This window comes from Pelophylax lessonae (assembly GCF_965119305.1).
Source record: "Pelophylax lessonae genome assembly, chromosome: 6".
In the NCBI taxonomy this organism is placed as follows: Eukaryota; Metazoa; Chordata; class Amphibia; order Anura; family Ranidae; genus Pelophylax; species Pelophylax lessonae.
The window spans coordinates 166958580-166972008 of NC_138773.1; the positions used below are offsets into that span (position 1 = coordinate 166958580).

General features: G+C 46.9%; 1 protein-coding gene across 4 annotated transcripts in view; it reads left to right on the forward strand.

Moving 5' to 3' along the window:
- The window catches only part of NPRL3 (NPR3 like, GATOR1 complex subunit), a 267923-nt gene that overhangs the window by 214619 nt on the left and 39875 nt on the right, over window positions 1-13429 (forward strand). For all 4 annotated transcript variants that reach the window (XM_082260222.1, XM_082260223.1, XM_082260220.1 and 1 more), the window contains one exon: window positions 13087-13216. In XM_082260222.1, the coding sequence (XP_082116348.1) occupies window positions 13087-13216 (130 nt within the window). The remainder of the gene's footprint in view (window positions 1-13086; window positions 13217-13429) is intronic.

The following is a 13429-nucleotide window of genomic DNA, read 5'->3' on the forward strand; positions in this document are numbered from 1 at the left end:
GCATGAAGAGGAACTTCACCTTTCAGCATGACAACAACCAAAAGCATACATCCAAATCAACAAAGGAATGGCTTCAGAAGAAGATTAAAGTTTTGGAATGGCCCAGCCAGAGCCAACACCTGAATCGATTGAAAATTTGTGGGATGATCTGAAGAGGGCTGTGTACAGGAGATGCCCTCGCAATCTGACAGATTTGGAGTGTTTTGCAATAAAGAGTGGGCAAATATTGCCAAGTCAAGATAAAATCAAATCAAAAGGGGTTTCAACAAAGTATTAGTTTAACCACTTCCCGCCCGCCCTATAGGCGATTGACGGCGTTAAAGTGGTTGCATTTTCCTGACCGGACGTCATATGACGGCGGCAGGATAATGTGCTCTGCGCGCCGAGCGGTGATGAGGCGTGTCACTCTGACACACCGCATCTCTGATCTCAGTAAAGAGCCTACTGACATAGGCACTTTACCATGTGACCAGCTGTGACCAATCACAGCTGGTCACATAGTACACAGGAAGAGCCGTTGATTGACTTTCCTTAGTTCGTGCCTGACATGCACGAGTAGAGGAGAGCCGATCTGCGGCTCTTCTGACAGGAGGGGTCTCCACTGGTAATCAGATCATTGATTACCAGCGCAGACCCTCAGGGGGGGGGGGTGCCACTAGAACCACCAGGAATGCCCACCCATGACCCTAGCAGGGATGGCAAACAGGGCTCAGGGAGCCCTCCAGTGCCCTCCCTATTAGTGCTGCCCGCCAGTGCCCTCCCCATCAGTGCTGCCCACCAGTGCCCATCATCGCCATCTATCAGTGCCGCCTATCAGTGCCCATTAGTGCTGCCTATCAGTGCCACCTATCAGTGCCCATCAATGCTGCCTATCAGTACCCAGCAGTGCCGCCTATCAGTGCCCACCATTGCTTCATATCAGTGCTACCTTTCAGTGCCGTATGTCAGTGCTGCCTATCAGTGCCGCATATTAGTGCCACCCCATCAGTGCCTCCTCATCAGTGCCTGTCAGTGCGGCCTCATCAGTGCTCATTAGTGCAGGAAAAAACATATCTTTCTCTTACGTCCTCTGACAGTCGCCGCCCACTCATACAGTCTTCACTTATGGGTATTGGTCTTATCCTCAGGAGCAAGCTAGGCATAATATTTTGTTATAAACATTTAAAAAACACTTTACATAGACACACTTATAGGGGGCTGTCCCTCTGGTCCAATACCCCCCTGCTAGCAGCATTCCCAAATCAGTTTGTGTTTTACCTAGTCAGGAGTAGGCATGCTTCCCTTAGCTGGGCCTACAGTCTCGGCCTTTTCTTCTGTTTTCTTGATTTTTATTTCTGCTAAGTGTTTTTTTCTTTACACTGATAGCTTTTTATTTGTTCCTGCGCTTAGTTAGTCAGACTTCGGAAGACTACGGCATTTGCGGAGCTGGGAATCGGAATGGTTGTACTAGAGCCTTACAGAATCCCAGCCCCCCATTGAGCGTTTAGCAAGCTATGCGTACGCCCTGGCCTCGCAAACGACCTGGGGACAAAGCCCGCGATGTGGCTACTTCGCTAGGATGTCTCAACTGCGCTACGCCGCATGTTGCTAGCATCCTGTTCGGCTGGCGGCACCCCCACCCGGGTGGGAGGCTTCCAGTCGGCAGAGTGGCACCCACGCTTTCGCTGGATCGGTGAGTACCATGCAACCCCCTCTGTCTATGGCATTGTATGTCGGGGGGGTGTGTGTGGGGCCTCTGTCATGGGGATGGCAGTCTGTTTGGAGTCTGTGATATCCCCCTCATGTCTGCCTGCATGGTCCCCGTGTGTCCCTCCAGGTCCCTGCGGGGGTGCTATTGCGGTCCTGCCGTGCTGTGGGGGGTTTGCACAGGTCCCTGAGTCCCTTGGTAGTGTTTGTGCTTTGTTTGGGGGTATAGACATGGTTGTGGGGGACGCTGTGGTGTAAAAATCGCGGGGCTGCCATTTTGGGTGTGGGCAGGCTGTTCGGCTTCATGTGAGGGCATCAGCAGCCATTTTCTCTGTAGTGTTCTGGCGCCCTTTCGGGCGCCATCTTTAGTGTGGGCAATGTATTTTCCCATGTGCTCAGCGGCCATTTTCCCGGAGCCTCCCCCATAGAATTACATTGGCAACCATTTTTCCTTGGCTCAGTCCTATTTTGGCCTTTAGCGGCGTGACGTCACTTCCTTTCTCCAGGCAGTTGGATGGAGCTGAAAGCGTGGTATTGTACAGACACACTTCTAGGGGATTTTTTTCTGCTATTTTTATGGGATAATACCTTTGCTGGCAGTTATATTCTTCAATATTTGGCAGCTGAGGCTAGTCCTCATTGCGGTGCATTACGGTGGGATCCGCCGCTATCGCTGATTTAAAGGGCCACTGCATAAAATTTTTATGGAGTCCCAGGACAGCAAATTCCCCCCAGCTCTGGTGGAGGGTTCAGGTACGCCTGAATCCTCTGCGATGGGCTCACTTACTGCTGCACTTGCGACTTTGGTGTCTAAAGTGGATCTGTTGATGTCTGAGCGGGCTTCTAAGAAAAGGCCCAGACTTTCTCAATCTTCTCATTCAGAGCTAGATATGGTTGCCATGGACAGTGTACCCCCTGAGGGGTCTCAGTCCTCTCAGTCGGCCAGAGAACGCTCTGCTATGTCTGCGCTTATTAGTTCTGTTAAGGATACGCTACATTTAGAGGATGAGCCCCACCCGCCGGGTAAGCGGTCTTCCTTTGGGACCCGCAGAACCAAGAAAGCGGCTCAGGTGTTTCCCTGTCCCGTTGAGTTTCACGAAACGGTGAACGAACAATGGCGCAATTTGAAGCGCAATTTTGTGGTACCAAAGCGGTTTCAGTACCGTTATCCCTTTGTGTCTCCAACAGATTTGCGCTGGATCGTGGCCTCTAAGGTGGATCACACGGTGTCCAGGTTGAACAAGGCCACTCTGATGCCCGCGCAGGATTCTCCGGTGTTTAGGGACCCGACGGATAGACGGGTGTAATCTCTTACTCGCCACTCCTATATGGTGGCGGGTTCCTTGATGAAACCCCTGTTCGCCTCTGTAATGGTCTCTCAGGCTGTGGTGGAGTGGACTAAGGTGCTCAGACGCACCCTTGTGGCTGATTCCGCCCCTCCTGCTACTTTGGAGATGGTGGACCAAATTATTCAGGCTGTTTTATAGCTGTGTGACGCGGCTTCGGATGAGGCCCCTTTAGTCTCATGCCTATCTGCTGTCACAGTGATAAACCGTCGCATAGTGTGGCTGAAGAACTGGTCGGCCGACCAGACTTCCAGGAAGACGGTATCTGACATCCCTTATGCAGGGAATCGCCTTTTTGGGGACTCCCTGGATGAGTTGGTTAAAGGGGTCACTGGGGGCAAAAGCACTCTGCTGCCCCAAGTGTCCAAGGGTAAGTTGTTCCGCGGTAAGCGGGGCCCTTCCTTTAAACCTAACCAGGGGTCCTTTCGTGCCTTTAAGGCACAAGACAAGGGCAAATCCTTCAAGGCCTCTGGTGGCCAGAAGAAGCCTTGGGCTTGCAAGTCAAAAGCTGCCCACACTGGCACGGCGGCCCAGTCCGCCTCGACCTGAAGGGGCGCCCTCACCTGTTTCAGGGGTAGGGGGACATCTGCCCTGTTTTCCCGAATCTTGGCTGTCCCGGATTCAGGACAGGTGGGTTCAGGACCTCATTCGGTCAGGGTACAAGATCGAATTCCGATCGCGCCCAGCAGATAGATTCTTTCCCTCAAATCTTCATTTGACCCCAGATCGTTCTCATGATCTTCAACGGGCGGTTCAAGATCTCATCGCCCAGGGGGTGGTCATCCCGGTGCCACATCGGGACAGGTTTCGGGGGTTTTACTTGAATCTGTTCACGGTTCCCCCGGAAGGAGGGCAAGGTGCGTCCGATTCTGGACTTGAAGTTTCTGAACCGCTTTGTGCGGGTTCAAAAATTTTGAATGGAGTCTCTTCGATCGGTGGTGGCCTCCCTGAGCCCGGGAGATTTCCTGGCTTCTATCGACCTCAAGGATGCGTATCTACACATCCCTATATTCGAGGGTCATCAGAGGTACCTCCGATTCGCAATCGCGGAGGAGCACAATCAGTTTGTGGCGTTACCTTTTCGGTCTCACTTCGGCTCCAAGGGTGTTTACCAAAGGGTTGGCTCCTGTCCTGGCCCTGTTGCGGGCGCAGGGGATTGCAATCCTGGGTTATCTGGACGATCTCCTGTTAAGATCAAGTTCCAGTCCAACTCTGTTGCGCGACCTGTCAACCACGGTTCAGACGCTCCAGGAGTTCGGGTGGACCATCAATTTTCAGAAGTCGACATTGTCCCCTTCTGTTTGTCTCCCTTACTTGGGGATGGTTCTGGACTCCGCCCATACAAACTCCGGACTCTGCGGAACGAGGTCAGGTCCCTCAGGGACAACGACGACTCATCGCTCAGGACCTGCATGCGGTTTAATGGTGTCAGCCTTCGAGGCGATACCATTTGCACAGTTCCACACACGATCTCTGCAGGCGGAGATCTTGGCCAGGTGGGACAGGCATCCTCATTCCCTGGAAAGGAGGATATCCTTAAGCCACTGAGTCTGAGCGGATCTTCTGTGTTGGCTCCAGTCTCCGGCTCTGACGGAGGGGAAATCCTTCCGGCCGTTGTTGTGGACGGTGATCACCACTGACGCCAGCCTGTCGGGCTGGAGTGGCGTTCTGGGCAATTTGTCTGCCCAGGGCACTTGGTCGGAGGAGGAATCCTTCCTACCGATAAATGTCTTGGAACTGCGAGCGATCAGACTGTTTGGTCCATTGGTCGGATGATCTTCGGGGCCGCCCTGTGATTGTGCAGACGGACAACGCAACTGCAGTGGCTTACATCAATCACCAAAGGGGCACCAGGAGTGCCTGGGCGGCCCAGGAAGTGACCAAAATTCTGTCTTGGGCCGAGACGCAGGTCCCGGCGATTTCGGCAGTTCACATTCCAGGTGTGGAGAACTGGCAGGCCAATTATCTGAGCCGCCAGACCCTGGACCAGGGGGAATGGTCCCTACACCCGGAGGTGTTTCAGATGCTGTGTGCGCGTTGGGGGTCCCCGGACGTGGATCTGTTCGCGTCTCGTCTAAACAACAAGGTGGGATGGTTCGTGGCAAGAACAAGCGATCCTCTGGCAGACGCCTCGGATGCGCTGGTGGTGCCTTGGAATCGGTAACGCCTGATTTATGCCTTTCCCCCAATTCAGTTGTTGTCCAGGTTTCTTCGCAGGTTGGTCTTGGAACCGAAGTTGGTGATTCTGGTGGCCCCGGACTGGCCGCGCCGATCTTGGTACGCGGACATCATGCAACTGGTCGTCGAGCCTCCCTGGCGGCTCCCGTTACGAGACGATCTGCTGTCTCAGGGGCCGATCTTCCATCCTGCTTTACATTCGCTGGCTTTAACGGCGTGGCTGTTGAAAGCCAGGTCTTGAGAGATAGGGGTCTCTCGTCGGCGGTCATTCCTACCCTACTCAAGGCTAGGAAGACCTCGTCCGGTAAGATTTATTATCGTACCTGGAAGGCTTATTTCACCTGGTGTAAATCTCAGGGTTTCCATCCTCGCTCCTTTTTGGTCGCGAGGGTGTTAGTCTTCCTGCAATCTGGTTTGGACCAGCGTCTTGCACTGACCACTATTAAGGGTCAGTAGTCTGCGCTGGCAATTCTTTTCCAGCGTCCTTTGGCGTCTAATACCTTGATCCGCACCTTCATTCAGGGGGTGCGTCATCTGGTTCCCCCTAGGAGAGCGCCCTTACCTCCTTGGGACCTGAATTTGGTTCTGTCCGTTTTGCAACGTGCTCCATTTGAGAACATCAGGGAGATTCCTCTGCCTGCGCTTTCACGGAAAGTCGCCTTTCTGGTGGCAATCACATCTGCTCGCAGAGTGTCGGAGTTGGCGGCCCTGGTTTTGCGACCTCACCAATCTTTCCTTCCAAAGGTGGTATCCGATTTTCATCTTAACGAGGACATTGCCTTGCCTTCGCTGTGTGCGAATCCTAAGCATCGTAAGGAGTTTGCTTTGCATTCCTTGGATGTAATTCGGGCGATCAGGGTTTACCTGGCATCTACTGAATCCTTCAGAAAGTCGGATTCTCTTTTTGTCCTTCCTGAGGGACTTCGGAAGGGTATGGCTGCGTCTGCGGCAACCATTTCTAAATGGATCAGACAGACGATTGTACAGGCCTATTCAATTAGGGAACGGGTGCCTCCCTTCCCTGTCAAGGCGCACTCTACCAGAGCGGTGAGTGCTTCCTGGGCTTTCCGCCATCAGGCGTCGGTGACCCAGGTGTGCAAAGCGGCGACTTGGTCATCCGTGCACACCTTTTCCAAATTTTACAAACTTGATGTTTTGGCATCGGCGGATGCCTCCTTTGGCAGCAAAGTTCTGTGTGCGGCAGTGCCTTAAGGGTGACATGGCGTTTTGCCTGTCCCCGCCTGTTGGGGTTGTTCCCCCTTTGTTAATTTGCTTTCCTGGGTTTGTTCGCTCCTGTTGAGCCTCCCTGTTACCCAGCGTGTTACCTTTCTGGTTCAGATAAGGTTCTTTTCTCTAACCTGGGTGCTGCGTTGCCTTTGTGACAGTTTCCCACCCGCTTCCCACCCCTCATGTCTACACTGCTTTGGGACATCCCATAAGTGAAGACTGTATGAGTGAGCGGCGACTGTCAGAGAACGTAAGAGAAAATAGAATTTTTGTAAGAACTTACCGTAAAATTATTTTCTCTGAGTCCTCTGACAGTCGCCGCCCCCCACCCCTCTTTTTTGGGGTTCTTGGACTATCTACTGCTTGCTACCAAACTGATTTGGGAATGCTGCTAGCAGGGGGTATTGGACCAGAGGGACAGCCCCCTATAGGTGTGTCTATGCAAAGTGTTTTGTAAATGTTCATAACAAAATCTTATGCCTAGCTTGCTCCTGAGGATAAGACCAATACCCATAAGTGAAGACTGTATGAGTGGGCGACGACTGTCAGAGGGCGTAAGAGAAAATAATTTTATGGTAAGTTGTTACAAAAATTCTATTATTTACAAAATTGTATAACATAAACAATAAAAAGTATTTTTGTCTTTTTTCAAACTTTTTGGTCTTTTTTGTTTAGCAAAAAAGATAAAACCTTGCGGTAATCAAATAGCACCAAAAGAAAGCTCTATTTGTGTGGAAAAATGACATTAATTTGGTTTAGGTACAGTGTTGAATGACTGCGTAATTGTCATTCAAAATGCAACATCGCTAAAAGCTGAAAATTGGCCTGGGCAGGAAGGGGGTGAAAGTGCCCTGCATTGAAGTGGTTAAGGTTGTGCACACTTATGCAACCATATTATTTTATTTTTTTTATTTTTACTTCCCTCCACCTAAAAGATTTCAGTTTGTTGTTCAACTGAGTTGTACAGTTTATAGGTCACATTAAAGGTGGAAAATGTTCTGAAATTATTTATCTTTGTCTTCTTTTTTTACATCACAGAAACCTGACATTGACAACACTGAAGAAATGACACTTTGCTACAATGTAAAGTAGGGGGTGTACAGCTTGTATAACAGTGTAAATTTGCTGTCCCCTCAAAATAACTCCACACAGCCGGTGTCATGTGTTACAAGGTCTCAGGTGTGAATAGGGAGCACTCTCACTCCCTCATACTGGTCACTGGAACTTCAACATAGCACCTCATGGCAAAGAACTCTCTGAGTATCTAAAAAAAAAAAAAAAGAATTGTTGCTCTACATAAAGATGGCCTAGGCTATAATAAGATGGCCACCATGCTGTAGCTCAGTTTCAGGGTCTTGGCAAAGACCATACAGAGATTTAACAGGACAGGTTCTCAGACTAGGCCTCGCCATGGTTGACCAAAGAAGTTGAGTGCACATGCTCAGGGGGGTCATATCCAGAGTTTGTCTTTGGGAAATAGACATCTGAGTGCTGCCAGCATTGCTGCAGAGGTTGAAGGGATGGGGGGTAAGCCTGTCAGTGCTCAGACTATACGGAGTTGCACGACTAGACCCCCCAAAGAACTTAACAGTTCTAAATCCCATGAATGGAGGAAGTAACCTTAAGGGTCCACTGTAAAATCATTTTTGAAAATTAAATAAAATGGGTAATAGCTAGATGTATATATGAATTGAGAAAGAAAAAAAATTATATTAAGGAATTCTTATACATTAGAAATGCTAGAGATGTATGATGAAGAAGCCTACAAGACCATTTATAACAGTGTGTAAACCTCAGATCCAGTAAGTCTCTTGTTGACATAGACGTTTAAACGTTCAGCAGCAGGATATGTGGCAGATTTTTTTTGTCAGTTGTTTGTGCTAGCGGTTTTTCCATTTTGTTTGGTAGCGCAATTTATCACATTTTTTTGTATTTAGGAAATGTGGCAGGTTTGGCCTCGATGACCCAAACTTTGAGTCCTGATGTGGATTTTTGGTGGTGATCAAGGTAGTGCCTGGGGACACTGTGTTTGTCACAACCACTTTCAATAAACCGCCTGTGCTCCCCAAAGTGCTTACACAAGGTCCTAACAGTTCTGCCTACATAAATTTGCCCACATGGGCACGTCAGACAACATACTACATACTCTGTAGAGTTTACTTTTATTTTTATTTCCATTATATTTTTAGATTTATTATTTCTATTTATATAATTTTTTTAATTTACATTTATACTTCTATTTCATGTTTTTGCTGTTTGGCATATGTATTTTATAAATTTATTTTTTTGACAGAGTGGTAATTGTGTGTTTTTTAAAGTTAATATTCCCTTACTTTTCACATTATTTTGACCAAAGTTACAAATTGCTGTTTTAACCACCTCAATACTGGGCACTTTCACCCCCTTCCTTCCCAGACCAATTTTCAGCTTTTGGTACTCTTACGCTTTGAATGACAATTACTCAGTCATGCTACACTGTACCCAAATGAAATTTTTATCATTTTGTTTGCACAAATAGAGCTTTCTTTTGGTGGTATTTATTCACCGCTGTGTTTTTTATTTTTTGCGATATAAGCAAAAAATAACGAACATTTTGAAAAAAAAACAATATTTTCTACTTTCTGTTATAAAAGAAATCCAATAAAATCAAATGTTGTCATAAAATTAGGCCAGAATGTATTCTGCTACATGTCTTTGGTAAAAAAAATCCCAATAAGTGTATGATAATAGGTTTGTGTGAAAGGTATAGAGCCCACAAGCTAGGCTATGCATCATTGAAAATTGATCAATCCTGATGTACTAACTACCTGTCTCATTTCTTGAGGCCCTAAAATGTCAGGACAGTACAAATACCCCCCAAATTACCCCTTTTTGTAAAGATGACAGTCCAAGGTATTTAGTAAGAGGCATAGTGAGTTTTTTGAAGTTGCAATTTTTTTTGCCCACAATAGTTTGGGTAATGAAAATTTTTTTTTTCGTACAAAATTGTCATATTAACAAGTTATTTCTTTCAAATGGCATAGATAAACTTTTTTTTTTTTTTTTAAACATTAAACAATTAAATCCCAAAATATATTCTGCTACTTCTCCTGAGTATGGCGATGCCACATGTGTGGGACTTTTCCACAGCCTGGCCACATACAGAGGCCAAAAATGCAGAGAGCACCGTCAGGTGTTCTAGGAGCATAAATTACACATTTCATTTCCTGAGTACCTATCACATTTTTGAAGGCCCTGGACAATGGAATTACCCAAAAAATGACCCCGTTTTGGAAAGAAAACACCCCAACGTATATTCTACAGGGCATAATGAGTCTTTTGAACATGTCATTATTTTCCACAAGTTTATGGAAAACGTAGAAAGAAAATGAAAACACAAAGTTGTCAATTTATAAGATATTTATAACATATAGCATGTACATAGAAAAAATGACACCCCAAAATACATTCTGCTACTCCTCCTGAGTATGGCGATATCACATGTGTGAGACTTTTACGTAGCTGGCCACATACAGAGGTCCAACATGCGGGGAGCACCGTCAGACGTTCTAGGTGCATAAATTACACATTTCATTTCCTGAGTACCTATCATATTTTTGAAGGCCCTGGATCATTTTTTAGCCACGTAGACAGATGTGTGCAAATGATTCCTGGGACAGATGTGTGACAGATATTGATCACTGGGATGACAGATGTGGCAGATGTGCACTAGATTACAGACAGATGTGCGCCAGATGTGGCAGATAATGTGTGACAGCTGATCTGTGGCAGATAATGTGTGCCAGATGTTGATCACTGGGATGAAAGATGGGGCAGATGTGCGCCGGATGATCACGACAGAAGTGGCAGATTGATCACTTCGATGAAAGATGTGGTAGATGTGCGCCGGATGATCATGGACAGAAGTGGCAGATGTGCGCCAGATGTGGCAGATAATCATGGCCAGATGTGCACCAGATTTGGGCCAGATGTGCACCGGATGATCACGGACAGATGGTCCAGATGTGCACCGTATGATCGCAGACAGATGTGGCAGATGTGCGCCAGATGTGGTAAATGATGTGTACCAGATCAAGGACTGATGTGCGACAGCGGATTACGGACAGATGTGTCAGATGATGTGCACCAGGTGCGCACCAGTTGATCAGACAGATGTGGAAAATGTTTACTGGGATAGAATATTTTATTGGGACAGTTGTGGGACAGATGTGGGACAGATGTGGGACAGATGTTTTTATTGCATGACACTGTTTTTTTTACAGCAATCCAATCCACTTCTCCTCTGACAGAGGCTGTCAGTGAGGAGGAGAGCAGATCTTAGCTGCCAGCCAGGGATCAGTTTGTATACAGCAATTTTTCTGCTTTTTTACTCACTGGTTACCCAGATCAGTGAGTAAAAATGCTGTATACTCACTGATCCCTGGCTGGCAGCTGAGATCTGCTCTCCTTCTCACTGACAGCCTCTGTCAGAGGAGAAGCAAAGCCAATCACTGTTAGAACGGCTTTGTTGACATCACATGACAGCTGTGATTGGACACAGCCGTCATGTGATCAGGAGGGCCAATCAGAGAGCCCTCCTGCCGAGCGGAGATGCTCTGTGTCCTAGGGACACAGACACATCGGGATCGCGCCGCTGCGCGTGCATGCGGCGGCGCGATCGCCCTCCTTCTGAAGGACGTTCCGGAACGTCCACTCAGAAGGAGGAAGCTCCCACCCGGCCGTATATGTACAGTGGCCGGGTGGGAGGTGGTTAATGATGGAACTGCTGGTTGCTATAGTCCTCTATCTGCACAGCAAGCTTGCTTGTTAAGCACTTCTGGACCGGAAGGTTTTACCCCCTTAATGACGAGGCCGTTTTTTTGCGATATGGCACTGCGTTATTTTAACTGACAATTGCGTGGTCGTGCGCCGCTGTACCCAAATAAAATTGATGTCCTTTTTTTTCCCCACATATAGAGCTCTCTTTTGGTGGTATTTGATCACCTCTGCGATTTATTTATTTATTTATTTTTGCGCTATAAACAAAAAAAAAAAGAGCGACAATTTTGAAAAAATATATATATTTTTTCTTTCTGCTATTAAACATTCCCAAATTTTTTTTTTAAAAATCAAATTTTTTCATCAGTTTAGGCCAATATGTATTTTGCTACATATTTTTGGTAAAACAAATCCCAACAAGTATATATTGATTGGTTTGTGCAAGAGTTATAGCGTCTACAACTAAGGGAAAGATTTATGTAATTTTAATTTATTTATTTTTTTTACTAGTAATGGCGGCGATCAGCATTTTATAGCAGGACTGCGACATTGCGGCAGACAGATCGGACACCTAATTGACATTTTTGACACTTTTGGGTGGACCAGTGACATTACTACAGTAATCAGTGCTACAAATATGCACTGTTTCTGTACTAATGACACTGTTAGGGAAGGGGTTAACACCGGGGGGGGGGGGGGGGTCGATCAAAGGGCTAAATGTGTACCTAGGGGGTGCTTTCTGTATGGGGATGGGCTTGCTGAATGAACACAGAGACCTGTGTTCCTAAATAGGAGGAACACAGGATCCCTGTGTTCATTACCGACAGAACAGCAGTCTGCCGTGTTTACAATGACAGACCGCCATTCTGTCTCCATGGGGAGCCATTGCGGGTGCTCGGCGAACATCTCAGCTGCCAGACCCGCTGTTTGGCTCCCTCTCAAGCCAATCGGCACGTGCGCACGCCCCCACTAGCGGTCCAGTGAAACAATGACAGGTACGTCGTTTCACGGGACAGAGCCGACCTCCGCAGTATAACTATGGCTAGCTGTTCGTCAAGTGGTTAAATAGGCAGCCATGGTAATGTCCTTCTAAGCCTGTAGAAGGAGCCGATTGCTCAGAGCACGTAGCCTTGCTTCCTGTTTCTCATCTGATTCCTCCAATCCTTCTGGTGACATCACTTCCGCCATGCGTTCCATGCTGGTCAGTGTGGCATCCAGGGGCTCTCCAGATTCCTGAAGCAGCCATTACCCTGCCCCAACTATTAAGAACTGATGACAGCAGTCCTGCAGGATGGGCTCAGGAGGACACACATTCCTACATAACAACTACAGATGAGCTAATATTATTCATGTTTCTGTGAGTGTTTTTAATCCTTTTTTAATTGAAAATGTCATTGGGATACTACACTTCGCAAGTTCTTCTTGTTTGCCTCCTCTCCTTTTCTCTGCCACTTTTTTTTTTTGTAGGGGGAGCAGTTACCTTGTTTTGACAGGTACTCGCTCCCACTTCTTCCCTAATCACCTTGGCAATCCAAGCAAATGTTCACCACCTTACAGCCTTCTCGGACCATTCACAAAGCGCAGCTGCAAGGCTTCACTGACAGTTTTTCTTAGTTAAGATGCCGGTGTCTAGACCCAAAGCCCACTGAAGGATTGGCTTGGGGGTGAGGACAGCACTTGATCCCTGGACAGATAAGTGTATTTATATTGAAAGTCAGCAGCTACAGTATTTATAGCTGCTGACTTTACATTTTTCCGAGGGAGACTGAAGCTTCTCTTTAAGTTTTTATAAAGTTAATTCTAGCCTTTAGGTTATAAAGTGATTCTGTTAAGCATATTTTAATGTGTTGCACTTTAATGAGTACCTTATTACTATTTTCCTCTCTTCTAGTTATTCACCGTTGGCTGATCAGTTTTCACGTCAGTTTCCAGGACATGATCTCCCTTCAGTTCTTGCTAAGTTTTCATTGCCCGTTTCCTTAGCGGAGTTTAAAAATCCCTTATCACCACCTGGACAGGAGGTAAATCTCATTTACTGAAACATTTTGAAAATCCTATTCTTAAAGTGTCTGTGAACATAGTACTCTAAAAGCCAGCAGTAAGATAGTAAATAGTATTAAATCTGATCATATTTACTTTAATCATAAAAAATTATATACCGTACTTATTTTATGTTTTTTTCTGCAGTCATGTGACTTCACAGTCTCCCTAAGCTTGCTTTTTCTCTATTGGCA